This window comes from Scylla paramamosain, chromosome 8, assembly GCF_035594125.1.
Source record: "Scylla paramamosain isolate STU-SP2022 chromosome 8, ASM3559412v1, whole genome shotgun sequence".
In the NCBI taxonomy this organism is placed as follows: domain Eukaryota; kingdom Metazoa; phylum Arthropoda; class Malacostraca; order Decapoda; family Portunidae; genus Scylla; species Scylla paramamosain.
The window spans coordinates 16,684,540-16,702,039 of NC_087158.1; the positions used below are offsets into that span (position 1 = coordinate 16,684,540).

The window sequence follows — 17,500 nt, forward strand, 5'->3', positions numbered from 1 at the left end:
TGTGTGTGTGTGTGTGTGTGTGTGTGTGTGTGTGTGTGTGTGTGTGTGTGTGTGTGTGTGTGTGTGTGTGTGTGTGTGTGTGTTTGTGTGTGTGTGTGTGTGTGTGTGTGTGTGTGTGTGTGTGTGTGTGTGTGTGTGTGTGTGTGTGTGTCTGTGTCTGTGTCTGTGTGTGTGTGTGTGTGTGTGTGTGTGTTCAGACGACTATCATTACACAATTCTGAAGTGCAGAGGGCCCTGAGTACACATGAGCCGCAGAACCTCCCCCTCGCATAAAATGAGAACTAGGGATGCCAAAAGTTGGTGATGGGCACAAAAAAAGTCTGAAACCACTGAGATAGGCCAGGTATAGACTAACAAGTGGATTCTCTGATCATCTCTTCTTGGCTGCATAAAGAGAAACTGAAGTGTGGTGTTCTGTAAAAGATAAAACTAAAAATTGCCGATTCCAATATTTGTAACTTCAGGGCGAGATATGAGGTAAAGCATAATAAAGAAAGGTGGCAATTTGCCTAAAGAAAAATATGAACGAAGAACGGAATAAATTTCAGGAAAGAGCTGTTAGTAATACGAAGAAAATATGGCTGAAAAAATTAGATGGTGAAAGGGAATTAATATTGAGCAGTGGCATGATGAAGGGAGGCAGCTCGCAATGGAGAGGAAAGAGGCTTGAAACCTGTGCTTGCTGGGAGAGACACACAGGCAGAGGGAAGAGTGAAGAGAGAGGAAGAGCACGGCAAGGAAAAAGGGCGATTCGTGAGGCACAAGCGAGGACTAGTGAAGGATGGTAGCTGGAAATACTTTGAAAGCGTGGTTCAGCTGAGGGGCCGCGAGGCAAGTCACCTGAATCTTTGTGACCCGCGAGCACTCAGGCTGATATATTACTTTATTTTATAATGATAATATAAAAAAAAAATAAGTACCGGCAATTATAAAAGTAAGAATTTAGAAGAAAAAAAAAAAGAAAGAAAAAAAAAAAAAATAAAAAAAAAAAAAAAAAATATATATATATATATATATATATATATATATATATATATATATATATATATATATATATATATATATATATATATATATATATATATATATATATATATATATATATATATATTACTACTTTTAGTGGCCGACTTTTAAGTTTACATCAAAATATTCCACTGTCAAAAATACTACTTTACACCATCCAGCTATGAAATAGTAGAAAAAAAGTAATTGTACATACATTTTTGCAGAAATTGAAAAATGTGTGGAGGGTAAGAGAGAATGTCAGAAGTGACTCGAGGTGAGAGTACAGTGTAAATGTGCTAAAAGCAAGAGTGAACTGGAAGGAAAGTCCGGATGAAATGTATGAGGGGTTGTTAAGTGGAGAGAGAGAGAGAGAGAGAGAGAGAGAGAGAGAGAGAGAGAGAGAGAGAGAGAGAGAGAGAGAGAGAGAGAGAGAGAGAAAATGAGGAAAAAGTCAAAAGTAAAGGAATAGGAATTGAGAAAAATGTTGACTGTGAGATACTGAGAGGCTTAAAGAAAATGTAACATGGGAAGCCAGTCATCTTAGAGAAATGGGGTTACACGAAAATCGCTCACGAAATGGAGTGGGAGTGAGTAGTGAGTGATGGAGTGGCTTGTTAGGTTGTATAACGTGTCGTGGAGGCAGTGACGTGGTAGGTACCTAAAAACTGCTGGGTGAAGTTTGTATCATGCCAGTGTTTAAGAGTGCAGGATGAAGCTTGTACTATGCCTTTGCCGAAGAGCACAGGAAACCACAGAAACGTCCAAACACAAAGTAATAAATCTGCCTGACGTGCCAGGAAAAGGTACTTGATGATGTACTTAACGGAGTCATTCAGAATTTTGTATCAAGATGCAGATCAAGGTGGCTTTATGAGACGTGGTATCCATGAAAAGAATGAGTATAATGAAGTGTGTGAGTATATCCTGGGGATGTGTCGATTTATTAAGTCGTGTTTATGAACGTGGAAGGATGCCATAACATTGATAGGCCGGATGGAAACCTAATGAATGCTGTGAAATGCTTGTACAGTGAAAGTGTGACACATGTACTACAGGGGAGAGGAAGCACCTTGTCTATTAACATTTTCATAAATGGAGTGGTGAAGGGGACGACAGCTAGGCTTATAAAATATGAAACAAGACCGAGCAGGAGTAAAAAAAGAGGAGTAGGATGATGCTTACAAACAAAACCGCCCTCTTTGCCGATAAGATATAGGAGGTGCAGAATTAAATTACAGAGTTTGTATAAGAGTTGCTGATGTAGTTTCGAAAGATGGACTACTAGAATAGGTATGAAATTTGCGATAGTAAAGTGTATTGCATACTGAAACAGTGAGGCTAATGGAGGCAAGGGAAGCGAGTGGAACCATGAATTGTTGAGATTTGTAGGAGTTTAGTAATCAAGGATCATTTGACGGAAGTAAAAGTGAATATGTTTTAAAAGATTGCTGCTCTAATTATTATGTGTGGAAAGGTTATGAGAGAAGATACATATACTGCAAATGGATCTTACCAAAAGAAGTAAGTGAAGGAGTGATAAAAGTAATTCTATACATCAAGAATAAGGTGAGTGAGATAGATTACAAGATTCAAGTGTTGAAGCAGCGACAGAAAGCAGGAAGACACTTGGAAACAGCAACATAAAAATATGACTCCTCACGAACATTGATCTGCCTGAGGAAAAACATAAAATTCTAAGGAAAAAATAATAAAATAAAAAGTAGAGACAACGTTAAGGAAGGGAGAGTCTTAAGGTGAAAGGAGTCACTGTACATGTAGCGCTGAGGTGGAACTGATGTAATGTACAGTGAGGTGAAGTGCGCCGGGTATTTGGATCATTAAGTACGAGCATTGGGAACCGGTTAGAGTTAAATGTGAAAGATCGTCCTGCACCTTGGCGTCAGCTTGTGCTTGTAAACTGTCGGCAAGAGATGAGTTTGTACAAGGATTTCATGTTGCTTATATTTGTGTATGAATCTATAAATATATGAAATGATTAATGCACGAGTATATTGTAACTTCTAGGCCTGCCTACCTTCTGCCTATTCTCTCTCTCTCTCTCTCTCTCTCTCTCTCTCTCTCTCTCCCTCATAAATGAATGTATAAATAAACAAATACATTCATAAATAAATATATAAGTAAATAATAAATAAACACATATATACCGAGAGAGAGAGAGAGAGAGAGAGAGAGAGAGAGAGAGAGAGAGAGAGAGAGAGAGAGAGAGAGAGAGAGAGAGAGAGAGAGAGAGAGAGAGAGAGAGAGAGAGAGAGAGAGAGAGAAAGAGAGAGACTATCATGGACAATAACAATTTCTTCTTGTTATTTTCACACACAAAATTAAAAAAAGAAAGTGTTATTCTTTTAAAGAAAATGACAGCGTTATATTACTCATGTTAATTTCCATTTTCCATTTCCATTACGCTGTGAGTGTTTGCCGGCACCGGAATGACGCACGAATGGTGGCACTTTTCTTTTCTTCAGGAGACAGCATGTAGTTCACAAAGCAATGTATTTTGATATAAAGGTCATTGTTCTGCGCCTCACGGTCGTGGTGGTCAGTTATTAACATTGTTTTGTTTCACGTGAAATTCAACGAAGGTTCAAAAACATCATGATTTGCTGATCTACTCACCTCATTCAGCCTTCAACAAATCACCTCACAGGTTATGAGCTAAGAAGGCTGCCATTCTACATAAAATTATTGTAGTTGCTGTTTTGGCTTAATATTCTTTCAGCTTAGAAATGATAGTTCCTTTGTAACTTTTGACATACCTTTAATATTTGCGATTTTAATCTTCAGATATGACCTCTAAGTCAGGAGCGTAAAACTGTCAATCAGTCAATTCACAACTCGCACTGGCCGCCTCCCACCTTACACGTAATATTCCGCAATCAGTCGGTTTTCTTGCACTACCTCGGAATCAATTATCAAGGAACAGAAACATGAAATATAACGGTTTCCAAGAAGGAAGACGGACCTCACTGCAATGCACATCGTTTGTATCCTCTAAAAACTTGAGATTGGGAGGAATTGAAGGTTTATTTCCGGATACAGGCTCAACCTTTAATACACCGCCCGAGGAAAACAACCTCAAAAGATTAATGGACTGACTGCCCACATGACCTGAAAGATGCGAGATGAAATACATGGAACAATGCCTCAGGAACTTCTATGCTGCTCTCTCGCGCACTGTGTGTATGTACGAGTATGTGTGTGTGTGTGTGTGTGTGTGTATGTGTGTGTGTGTGTGTGTGTGTGTAACGCGCGCACACAGGTGCAAACCACACGATATCCAGCCAAACAAATGAGACAAAAAGCAGGGAGACAAAGTCAGGAGAATCAACCTCGTTCGAGTAAGAAAGCATCAACCTCGTTCGAGTAAGAAAGCAATCTTTTTTAAACAAGGAAGACCGACCTCATTGAAATACAAAAACAATCCTTTTCTAACGACGTAAAGCATCGTTCTCGTAGACAAAACAGCAGGAATACCTGCCAAATATGCTGTAAAGTGATCTCGTGCGTGGCTGCAATGGATGCGTAGATGGAAAGTTAGATCTGAAAAGATCATAACATTTTCTACTGATGAAGGAGTTTTGGCTAGGTGAAGGACAAACATCGCATGATTCTGGGCAGAAATATAAAGCGCATGAGATTCAAGTGATGGAAGGCTTAAATACCTTTTGTGGGGCACCTCTCTATCATGTATAGCACGAGAACAGTCTGGGTTAAATCAAAGTTTGGAAGATTTAAGGTAGGAGAAAGAGTGTGGAATGTACGCCTCCATACCAGACGCTATCACCTCTCTGTTATGCGCTCAGCACAGAGACGAGTCTCTGACACGGAAGCAGTAGTCACTCCAAGGAAAATCAGAATAATATCTCTTCAGATCACCCCAGCTAGCAGATGCAAAACGCCAGATGCACCTCCGCCTTGGGGGATCCTGAAGAGGAAATGGAGCACAACGGAGAAGGCAGAGTGACAGCATAAGCAGAGAGGTTAAAGGTTAGGAAAAGGTCAAGGCATATAACAGTGGTAAAGGAGTGTTTGGTTATGAAAAATAAGATGTGGGTAATTCATGTTAGGAATGAATAACCGAAAAAAAAAAATGGAAAAAGTGAGCCAACTTTGGAGTCTACGACGATGAAATAAGACCCAGTTGAGCATAACTAGAAAAGAAATACAGAATAACTAATTTTGAGTTTACGATGTTAGAATGAAAAATGGATGAGCAGAACTAGAGGAAAAAAAGAACAACTTAGTGAGGCTGAAGAGAAGCCATCATCGTGGAAAGCGGAGAGGTGGCAAGGGCAACCATGCTGACGGGAAGGTGTTGGATCGATGACCACCTATCGCGAGAACCTCTTTGCCGTGACGCGGTGAAGGCTATTTTCTGGTTTGGACAACTTGACGCGGGTTTGCTGGATATGACGTTTCTGAGAAAACTGTCGAAATCTTTACGTCTTTCATTTTCATTACTCTCTCTCTCTCTCTCTCTCTCTCTCTCTCTCTCTCTCTCTCACACACACACACACACACACACACACACACACACACACACTACATCATATTACAATTAAAAGTTCCTTGATTTCACGGTCGATCCTGAGCGTCAGTTGTAAATCCTAAAACTGGTGTGAGTATTCGTTCAGTTAGTAGAGAGAGGACGGCCAGTTCGATGTGTCGTTGTCGTGCACCACACTACTTGGAAACCTTACTTTCCATGTTAAGCATTGTAAAGATTACACTTCAGCTTTACAGCAGCGACGGGTGGCCCCAGGAAGGATTATCGTGGATGAAGGCAATTACCAGAGTCAGAAGCGTATGTTTGCCTGTACCTGCTGCCGTGTTAATTAACCTTTTCTCTGGCGAAGTGGAGACGCCTGGCTTGGAGCACAGTTTCCGCTCATTGAGCAAACGTAGACTTTTCTCGGGTGAGGAAAAATCTCTCACATTTGAGCGGTGGGAACATAAGGCTGAAACCATGCTCGCTTTAATATAAAGAAAATGATACTAAAAAGTGGAAATGAAAATAAAGTTATGAAATGAAAAGTAAAACATTAGTGGAGGAAACAATTCATGACGTAAAAAGTTGCTATTGTGTTTAATCATTTCCGGGAAAAAAGACAGGAGGCAGGTGAGTCCCCTTACCATGTCGGTGACCTGGACCTGGAAGCGGAATCCCTGACGGTGTTCTGGGTCCTCGTAATCCAGAGGCACCAGTGCTCTCAGGTCTCCCGCCGCCTCCCCGTTCGGTCGAGACCCCACGCTGAACATCGTGGAGCCCCGCCCGCTGCCCTCCACGACCTGGGCGGCCAAAGGTACAGAAATTTAGCAACAGTAATAGTCACTCACTAGCATTACGTTAAGGTCATGAGTCAGTCACAGTCAATAATAAGTAAATTGCCGTGATGCCAACAAGCTACACACGCATACGGTGGTCGCAGTAGCAAAAAATATATCAATTATTACATTTGGGTTACAAGTCAGTCGCAGTCAGTATGAAGTACGTACATAGTAACGTTGATAATTTGCACACACACGAAAGACCGACAAACACACACACACACACACACACACACACACACACACAGTCGCAGCAGCTGATAATCAGAAACATACGTCAATGACATGCGGCACGTTCTGTAGGTCACTTATATTGCAACAAACATTCCGCGCCACAACCATTGTTACAACTGTAATCATTGTAACTGTGACAGACAGTCGTAATGGTCGTCATATCCTGAAGCTGTAGCTCCTGAACAAGGATCCTCCTCAATAACATTCAATAACATGCACAACACCTAAAAGCATTCCTGCGGGTGTGGATCACTGACTGCTCTGTTATACTGGTTGACTCTTCATCATCAGAAAAAATTGTAAGCTTTATTATTAAAAGAAAAATATTCAATTTAGGTTCGCTGACAGTGTAAACACAGGAAAATAACAATGATTCACCAATACGTGTATGTGAAAGAATGTGCAAACAAGATAGGTTAGATTTTTTTTTTGTGTGGAGGGGGGGAAGGGGAGGGAGTCAGGCAGGTACAGTCAAACACCTGAGACTTCCTTCTTACACGTTTAAAAAACAATACAGTCTAATCAATACTAGCGAAGGTCGCTGCAGGTTCCTGAGTGCGGGAGGCTCGCTGCACTTAGCATGCCGACAACTCCGCGAGCAGCTCACCAACAAAAGTCCTGGATTCAGCGGTAATCCGCGGCTTTAATGCAGCTTCATTGTAGAAAATAACTTTCGTACATCTGGGAATTAAACACACACAAACACACACACACACACACACCGTATTTGCATTCAAGTAAGATGACAGTTTATGAAATTTTAATACAAACTCATTCAAACTGTTTTTGGTAATTCACTTTTTTTTACAATGATAAAAAAAAAAAAAAAAAAACAGCCTCTGCGTCCATCCCTGAGCCCTTGCCGCGATGGCGTGAGTGTAGCCACTCTGGTGTGTGACGTCCACCCTGAGTGACACGACTGATCCCTATACTGTTCAGCGCTCTGTGATAACGCGTGCCGCGGGTCAATCCTGTCTTGGGATTCACCGCAGGCAAACATAATGCTGGTGACGACGGACTGTCTGGCGTGAATAACTGGCTATTCGATGAAATTGACTCACCGTGTGGCGTTGTCTTTCCCGATAAAGCTGCACATGCACGTAATAACTTTGAAGCCGAGTAATGGCATGCCGTGCTGCATAATGAAGGAATTTACTGCTAATTCCAAGTGACAAAATTTCAAAGCTAAAATACTAAGATGGAAAGAATATGAATTCCACGGGAGAGACGACAGGCCAAATTTAGCCTGTGAAATAACGGACTGGTTTCTTGACATAGGGTGATATAAGGGACCAAAGTGACGTTTCTTACTTACCCTGAAAGCGAAGGTGTTCGTGATGTCGGGGTCGAGGACAGTGAGTGTGGCTAGAACGGAGGAAGGTGAGGGACTTTCCGGCACCTCAAGGTCCCACTCAGTCTGCGAGAACTTGGGTGACACATCGTTCACATCCTGCACCTCCACAAGCACAGTGCCTGTCCCTGGCCCGGTAGGAAACATAGTTCAGGAAAAAAAAAAAAAAAAATAGCAGCACAAAAAGGATAGCTTAACGCTAGTATATTAAAAAAAAAAAAAAAAAAACATGGGAAGGTTAAATATAAGTGTAGAAAATTTACGATGGAAATACAAAACACAGTTTCATTAAATAGTAAATAGAAAATATGTTTAATTCATGAACATTAATATTACATTTTAACGTTGCATGCAGAGCGAAGCGTCCGTGTAGTTCCATATTGCTTGGTAGGAGTCCTGTAGCACTACCTACCCTTGAGGCCCCCACCGTCCGTGGCCACCACCTGGATCACGTAGCGGGGAGTCTTCTCTCGGTCGAGGCAGCACAGCGCTGTCTTGATGAGACCCCTCTCGCTGTTTACAGCAAAGATGGGTCTGCCTGAATTTTCGTCTATCACATTCTTTTCCAGGGAATAGACGAGGCGTGCGTTGTGTCCCTCCCAGTGGTCGTCATTGTCCAGAGCCGAAACTTGCGCTACAGAGGCTCCTGTCGAAACATGTTTAAGGTTAGCAGCAAAATACGAATGGTGATCATGCTTAACCTACTCAACTTTTTGTTTTATATCCGTCAATACAACTCAACAGTACAACATTAAATCTAAACTAAGGACTCAAAAGGAGAGAGAGAGAGAGAGAGAGAGAGAGAGAGAGAGAGAGAGAGAGAGAGAGAGAGAGAGAGAGAGAGAGAGAGAGAGAGAGAGAGAGAGAGAGAGAGAGAGTAAAATGAAGTTGAAAAATAAAAAAGTGAAGGAGTGAGGGAAGGAAGAAAGGACACCGACCACAAGAAAAGACGAAAAAGGTGGCGTGCCTGAGAATGGTCGGATAAAGGAAAGGCATAAGGCATCAGCAATTCTGAAGGGGTAGCGAGGCGCCGTGACTCACCGCGCGGAGTGTTCTCAGTGATGGTGGCGTTGATGGTCGCCTCCAGGAAATACGGGGCGTTGTCATTCACGTCCTTGAGATTGACGTGCACGGCGGTGGCGTCCTCCAGCTCCCCGTCGCTTGCTGTCACGAGCAGGCGCCACTGGGATCTGCCGTGCGGGGGGTCTCGGTCCAGGGGCTGTGGAAGGGGTGGGAGTGGGAGCCGGGTGAGGCAAAAGGTGTTGGATATGGTGTTGTTAGTGTTACTGTGGTGGTGATGTGATGTGGTGGTGGTGGTGATGGTGGTGTTATGTTTTGTTGTTGTTGTTTAGAGATTTAGTTGCTGTTGTTGTTTTAATGTTTTTGTCGTCGTTGCTCGTCATTGTTGTTGCTGTTGTTGTTTTTGTTTTTGTTATTTTTTGTTATTTTTGTTGTTGGTACTGGTGGTGGCAGTGGAGGGAGAAATAATGGTAGCGGTGATGACCGATATAATAAAGAAGAAGAAAAAAAAAAAAACGGTGATGGTGGTGGTGGCGGTGGTGATGTGGATGAAGGATGGTGATGAGCCACGCAGGCCGTAACACACTTCAGGAAGAGTATAACATGTGGTCCTATTTTCAGCATGCATAAATAAACAAAAGATGAAACAAAAGCATCTTCTTAAATGTCTCCTCAACTTTCACGTGACCAAAGATGAAAACGACGAAATATTGCTCTTAATCTAATCTTGAGAGGAAAGCGCAGCGATCAGTCCACTGGCTAGTCAAGGATCCACTCACCTTGAGGAGGAGGATGGCGCCGGTGGAAGGGTTCACAGCGAATGAGGAAGATGCGTCGTGAGTAACGCCCTCCCCCTCCAGCCTGTAACTCACGTGCCCGTATTTCCCCGCGTCCTCGTCGTCCGCTGTAACCTGCCGCCCACAGAACCACACGAATGGATGGACAAGCATACTGACACCTAGTTAATTTGTTCTTTTAGATTTCCACAACTGAAAAGCCTCAATAAAAGTGAAATTGATTTAATGTTCGTCCACCTATAAAATGCACTTCTTGCCAGTGATAATGTGCTTTTAAGGATGTGTGGATTCATGCACACACACACACACACACACACACACACACACACACACACACTACACACACACACAGACACACACACACACGATATTCTCAGATATCATTGTCATTTGCTGAAATCATATTGAATATTTTATCTTGTTTTATGAGAGAGAGAGAGAGAGAGAGAGAGAGAGAGAGAGAGAGAGAGAGAGAGAGAGAGAGAGAGAGAGAGAGAGAGAGAGAGAGAGAGAGAGAGAGAGAGAGAGAGAGAGAGAATGAAATTCAAAAGACACTTGTAACCTACAGAGCTTCAAATTAATTATTAATCAGATAATACAAAGTGATATACGTGAACATTATAATCCTGGCATAATTTATAACTGAAATTTTTTTTGAAAGAGAATACTGAGTACGGGACGTGAAAGAACAGCAGTGGGAAAATAAACCTCGCCTACCGTGAGTATTGTTTTTGGGAGGTGCCTGTCGTCCTCCTCAGTGATCTGTGTCTCGTGCAGCGTCCTTGGGAACGCTGGGGCGTGGTCGTTTTGATCGGTCACCCGCACCAGCACGGTCGCCTCGCTACTGCTCTCGCCGACCGTCGCCTGCACCACCAACTCGTACTGGCAAGGGAAATGAAGCTAAGATGTTCACTGGATAGAGGAACATGCAGGAGTGATTATATAACGTGTGGAAATGAATCGACAAATGCCTTTCAGTGTCTTTCCTCCATGTTATTTGGTACGTGTTGCTTGCGAGAGGAGAGTGGCTACGCTAAAGCTCACATGGTCTTGCTCCTCATAATCCAGGGGCTGCACGAGGCTAAGGAGACCACTGGTACTGTCCACGGAGAAGAGTCCTTGCTCGTTGCCTTCCTTGATGCTAAACTCAATTCTCTCGCCTGTCATGGAAGAACAAACAGAAGCAAAATTATTCAAATTTTCCCAATCTTAACTTTCTGCATTTGTGTATAATAAAACGCTTTTAAACGAGGTATAAAGTGATGCAAGCTTTACTTTTTCTTCTCAAATAAGGAGAAAAGATCAATATATCATAAAAAAAAAATACTTGAAATCTGAAGCACTATACAAGAATGCGTTACTTTGCATTTCACTGAAGTATTCATGTACTAATTTTCAATTGTTTCACTGGTTTCTAGTGGTTAGGTTTACAGTGTTTTCACTGGTGAAAATCAAAGCCCCTCACATAACATATACTCGCCGTTATGATATACTGCGGCAATATCTCGTTCCACACGAAATGTATTTCTGTGTACCTTTGCTCTTAAAACATGCATAATAAAACAGAACCCCCATCGGGTCTGCCTCGCATTTATCAACTACCAGCACATCACAATTCCAACCATAAGTCTGAAATAAACCACAAATTTATTTAAGCCTCACAAAGGTTATATGTCCATTTCCATCACTCAGACTGTCATCTGTTCCAGACACACCTGCGGATATACAGCTGTCCCATTCCCTGCCACCTGACAAATAACTTGTTCTGGTATTCAAATATTTCTTTTATTTTCTTGCTCGCATAAAATCTCCTAAGGCATTGATTTGCAAAAACAATCTGTAAAGGCAAATAATTGATTTTTTACAGACATTCCAACATTTCGTTGCCGTCTAAGACTTATATTGTCCTTTTTTTTTTTTTTCTTATGAACATTATGTCCTCACGTGGAATCTCGCCATAAGTTTTATGGTCCGTATAAATTTGAAAAGTCTTTCGACTCTGCGGAGAGTAAGACGATCTAGGAACTTTCAAGACCGTTAAGTTCCTACATGAAAAAAATATTAATATGACGGACGAACCCTCACACAGGAAGGTTTTATTGATCCTTGAGAAGCATATCTATTTACATTTTCCTGAATATTTTAGGACTGCAGGACAAATGCCATCCTGCTCCAGGCACATTTCAGGATTTGTTTGGATTGGATACTGAATAGCAGGCCTGAGGACTGGAAAGGGTGGAGCACCTTTAGATAATCGTTGATGGTCTTCACTTTGTGACGGGCGATGTTGTCCCTGTTGGCCCACCCAAAGTTACTTGAATAAACACACAAGGTGCAAATGTTGTTTTCTTCACACACAAATTGAATCCCAAGTAGCATTTGGGGTCTTACTGTACAAAGCCGTATGGACTGCGGGTGCGCGTAGCAAAGCTATGTAAATTAAAGCGTGTTAAATACCAGTTGCATGTTTCGTGACAAAGGTGTGTTTAGTTATTATGTCACCCGAGCGAACATAAACTGTCTGCTCATGACTGTAGTGTCACTGTGCTTTTAATGGCTGTTAACAACCTTTAAATTTTATGAGACAGATACAGAATAGAAACCAGAAGTTACATAGCGTAGGGAGATCATGCTGCATTACCGCAGTGAGTGGGAAATGCTGGCTAATAATGTGTGAACAAGGTGGAATTGGGATCACAAAGCTCTTCAAATTTCTCCACTCCCTGACTATTTTTTCTCAAAGACCATCTATGAGTTTCAGGTTAACGGTATGTTACTCATTCATTTTCATTATCGTCAGACCAGTCAAGCAGACCATTATGGAATAAAAATGACTTAAAAAAAGAAAGGAAAGATATATATATATATATATATATATATATATATATATATATATATATATATATATATATATATATATATATATATATATATATATATATATATATATATATATATATATATATATATATATATATATATATATATATATATATATATATATATATATATATATATATATATATATATATATATATATATATATATATCCACACAAACGCACCAACACGTGCCATCTATAATTCATGGCGGCGCACATCGACAGTCGTGTCAAACATCGGTCGTGATTTTATACATCGTTGCACTGCACGCCTGCCATCGTGACTTTCAAGTCATGTTTTAAGGGCACGTATCGCTTTGAGTCGCACCACCTCGTTCGCTTGCTTGACAAATACAGCACTGGGTGAAGGGCTGAGAAAAGCTGATGGACTACGACTATAAATATTATACACGACTGTATCCAGACATACCTTTTTTTTTTCACAAAAATTCTTCTCAGTGTAATTCGTACTTGATGGTTGAATAAACCAGTCAATAAAATTAATTACGTTTTACTAAACACCCGTATACAGTAACGGTGCATAAAATATCTCGAAGGGAAATAAAAGTCACTACGATGTTCAGGCATCTGTGATCGAAAAAAAGAAAGGGTGTAAATTTTTTATTAGAGACAGAGGAGCACAACCTTCTGTAGGACCTACTCACTCACCAGCCAAGCTTGGTCTTGTTCTGCTTCTTGAATGATATTAATTTATTTATTTACTATTTATGCTGATAACTTTTGATAGAAACGAAATTCTGGAAGCTTTGCTATACTCGTCCTCCAGCATGATTTGTCTAGCTGAGTGTTGTTTGTTTTCTCTAGTTCCCCATTGCTGTGAAAAGTCACGAAGACAAAGCTATTACTGATATAAACCATTCACTGTTATTGATTATTGCGGTTTTCTCGATCTTTATATAGTGTCACCTCATTTGAAACCAAGTTAACAATCCTAATGTGTTTTCAAAATGTATGCAAGCATATATAATATATATTAACACACACACACACACACACACAACGCCGGAAAAGTACAAATCCAGATTCCAGTTGGCTCTCTGTGAAGAACTGAAAAATGGTGCGGTGGAAAATAAATATTTGAAGTGTTAAGACGGGGCCGCAAATGTGGCAGCTGGGGGCCGGTGAGTGTCGAGTAGCTACAAAGGAAGCACGGAGGTGTGGGAGGGGCTAATGGATATAGGGGGAGCGGTGGGAGACGGCGAGTGGGGCCAAGACAGAAAGTGCAGGAAGGAGATGGAGGGGAAGGAGCGGCGGGGGAATGCTGGAGGGGGACGGGTGGCTGGCATTACTGACCTGACTAACGCACGTCACGTCCAAACACACGAACGCGTGCCGCTGATGAGAAGTTTGTGTGTGTGTGTGTGTGTGTGTGTGTGTGTATATATATATTATATATATATATATATATATATATATATATATATATATATATATATATATATATATATATATATATATATATATATATATATATATATATATATATATATATATATATATATATATATATATATATTAAGTATACTATTTAACTCTCATTGTGAAAAGTGAAAGTAAGAAGCGGTATTCCCTCCAAAGAACGGATTATCAAACAGAAGAAAACATTTCAGATGATTCCAGTGTTTTGCTTTAAAGCCCTTCCACTCCTCCAATCCTTCCAATATTATTATTTCTTTATAATTTATCTCTTGTCTCGGGTTTTATGTTCCTTCTGCTGGACCGCTCCTCGACTTCTTGTTGGACTTGTTTCGTGCTCAAAACCTTGGGTCAATATCTACCCAGGTTCCTCTCTCATGTACACAAATGATATTCTCTCATCACGCCTCTGCTGCAGCAACGGCTGTTCAAAATACATACAATTCTCATTACTCTTCCTTCAACTATTCTCCTGCTACCTGCTACTCCTGCTACCGCCCCCTCACAACTGTGATAAAAAGCAACTGTTTTTTTCTCTCTTTTCATATATTATTCTTCACGGCGCGCCTGTCACGCTTTTACAGTGACTCCACAATTTCAGCCTTCCAGATTCTATGGCTGAGAATGCTTACGAGGCCAGGACTGTGTGTGTGTGTGTGTGTGTGTGTGTGTGTGTGTGTGTGTGTGTGTGTGTGTGTGTGTGTGTGTGTGTGTGTGTGTGTGTGTGTGTGTGTGTGTGTGTTCGCCTTTCTCGTCACCAGACCCGAGTGCCATAACACAAATCGCAAGAGACGAGGCTGTCTGACTCACATTTCTTGCTGAACACTGGGAGCAAGACACAGATGTTATTTTAACGCAATTCCTGCAAGGTGGCGATGTAGCTCAGGTGCAGAGAGTAAAACTATCTTGATGGAGAAAATATTCATAAGAATTTGATTATGAGGGAAGTGACGGTTGTGCTTATAGAAATGCAAGTGGATATTTTGAGATGTTTTTCTAAGTGAACTTAGAACCGAGTTTATGTGTATCTGTACGATAAATAACAATCAACATGCACTGTGATGTGGGTGTCTGGAGTGGGTGTAAGTGAAGAGACTTGTTTGTAGCACGATTAATTGCCGAGTGGTGTAGTGTGGCCGTGGCGTGTGCGTGGTGCGTGTGCCTACTGTCAGCCGCAGTGATGAAGATGTGGGAGAAATGCAACGGAAAAATTCTTTGGAACAGCACATTTTGATATGTTTGTATATTTATTTGAATGCACATGCAGAAACAGGAGTGAACATGCGTCATGGAGTGTGAAATTATGTCTTTCTGGAAGTTTTCCATGAACATCCACATCATTCTTCAGCTGATAAATTGTCCTCACTTGGATTCCTCCGCCCTCCTTCACTAAGAATGTCTCTTAGAAATTTCTCATTTCAGTATTACATAATGAAATTAACTGATACTGATGAATACAAGGGAAGAAAAGAAGGAATATCAAACATGTTGGATTTGACGAGCGATTTTAGAGAGCTATAGGAATTCGATCAGATCCACAAGTAAAAAAAAAATATTGGAGTCATATTAAACAGAAAAGAATAATATTAATAACTTCAGTAATCTATCATTTCAGTTACCAGATATTTACAATTGTCGGAGCAGAAGAAATTATGAGTTGTGATATATATATATATATATATATATATATATATATATATATATATATATATATATATATATATATATATATATATATATATATATATATATATATATATATATATAATACTGTCTACAACATGATGGAGAAGAATATTCCGAATAGTTCTAAAGAAAGATTGTTTGACGTTTACCGATATTTCCAAATTTGTTATTCATAGTGGTCGATAGTTAGAAGTCGTTTGCATTAATAATAACGAAGCTTATAAAATAAATTCACAAACTTCCATTATACCGCTTTTCGGCCTTCGTCTGGATAAACTTAACAAACTGAATTATTCACAGCCTCCTTCACATGCTCTATTTTGCGATCCAGTAGTGATTCTTGATGCTGTACTCTGTTACCGCTCGCTGCCTGCGGAAGCCTAGTCCTCCAGCCTTGTGTGAGCATTGCATGTAAGACAATAAGTGTGTTCTTTAATGAATGTATGAATGAATTACACAAACTGATCCACCGTTATTATACGAGCCGTAAATATCTGTACAAAGTAAAACAACATTTTTTGAAATGAACGATTATTTTTGTACCATTGCTGTGAATCCTTGATTAGTTTTCAAGTACTTTCCATTCGTTAGTACCCAACTAACACTGTACTTGATTTGTTTAAGTATCTGCTAAGATCTACTAGCAACTAAATTAAATATAATGCATGATACTGAATGAAGCTAGCAACTATATTTTTTTTCACTTGATATAGAATTTCAGGTGGAATTTCATCCACTCAGGGCGTTTTCTTTGATAAGTTGTTGACGCAGGATTCGATTTTCCATATCATCCATGTTATGTACGAAGTTCCCTTTCACTAAAACTTCACCTACCCTTTTTCCTTCCCTTCATCTTTCTTAAAACTTTCTTCCCCTATCCTTGAAATTCCCGCCTCGCCCCGCCTCACTTTCACCCACGAACACTGATGCATCGAATTATCGGATCAATAACTCTAAAAGATTATCTGTCTGGCGATGATGACATACTTCCCGCCGCCATCATAACGTCATCACGAGGGAGGGATAAGACACGTGAGATAAAGGAGGGTGGGAGAGGAGAAGGAATGAGGAGGCAATGGAGCAATGACGTGAAGGCAGGCAGTCTTGACTTATGTGGGACTGCCCTTTTGTGCAAATATCGAAACAAACTGATAACTGTTGTTCGTTATGTCAAAAACTCTTTCGTCAACAAGAAATATAACAATCTGGCCAATTCATTTTTCTCCTCGTGACTTCTGACATCTAACCAAAAATATGACCATTTTCTTTCCTTCATCATTTCCCTCTTCAAGTAAATATTGATAATCGTTTAAAAATCAATTTGCTTATTAGTAACTGTAAGCAAATAATTCCAGTTTCAGTTTTAAGTAATCCAAAAGGAATGAAAATTTACGTCCATAAAACACATTCCTACCGTCTGTGAGACCCGATAGGCTATGAGGAATGTTATAAACTGTAATGCATTTTATTAAAATATAGTTTTCGTGATTAGAGAGAGTTATCGTGGACTCTGGCATTGTTTTTTTTTTTTTTTTTTTCTATGAGAGTTCTGTGATCCATTAAAGGAACTGATATATTTTAGTAAACCAAAAAAAAATAAATAAATAAATAAATAAATAAATGAAAATCAATTCGGAATTCATTTACTGATGATGTAAAGAATGCCTCCGGTGCAATTTACAAGGAATTTTACAATTAAAAATTGTATTAATCCGCCAAAAAAATTATTCTAAAGAGCTT

At 40.1% G+C, this 17,500-nt stretch overlaps 1 protein-coding gene across 6 annotated transcripts in view; it reads right to left on the reverse strand.

Annotated features, from left to right (window-relative positions):
• The window catches only part of LOC135102872 (putative neural-cadherin 2), a 189,150-nt gene that overhangs the window by 33,751 nt on the left and 137,899 nt on the right, over nucleotides 1-17,500 (reverse strand). For all 6 annotated transcript variants that reach the window (XM_064008466.1, XM_064008463.1, XM_064008465.1 and 3 more), the window contains exons 4-10: nucleotides 10,801-10,916; nucleotides 10,474-10,638; nucleotides 9,739-9,870; nucleotides 8,981-9,158; nucleotides 8,352-8,585; nucleotides 7,904-8,067; nucleotides 6,160-6,315 (exon numbers count right to left, since the gene is read on the reverse strand). In XM_064008466.1, coding sequence (XP_063864536.1) covers nucleotides 6,160-6,315; nucleotides 7,904-8,067; nucleotides 8,352-8,585; nucleotides 8,981-9,158; nucleotides 9,739-9,870; nucleotides 10,474-10,638; nucleotides 10,801-10,916 — 1,145 coding nt within the window. The remainder of the gene's footprint in view (nucleotides 1-6,159; nucleotides 6,316-7,903; nucleotides 8,068-8,351; nucleotides 8,586-8,980; nucleotides 9,159-9,738; nucleotides 9,871-10,473; nucleotides 10,639-10,800; nucleotides 10,917-17,500) is intronic.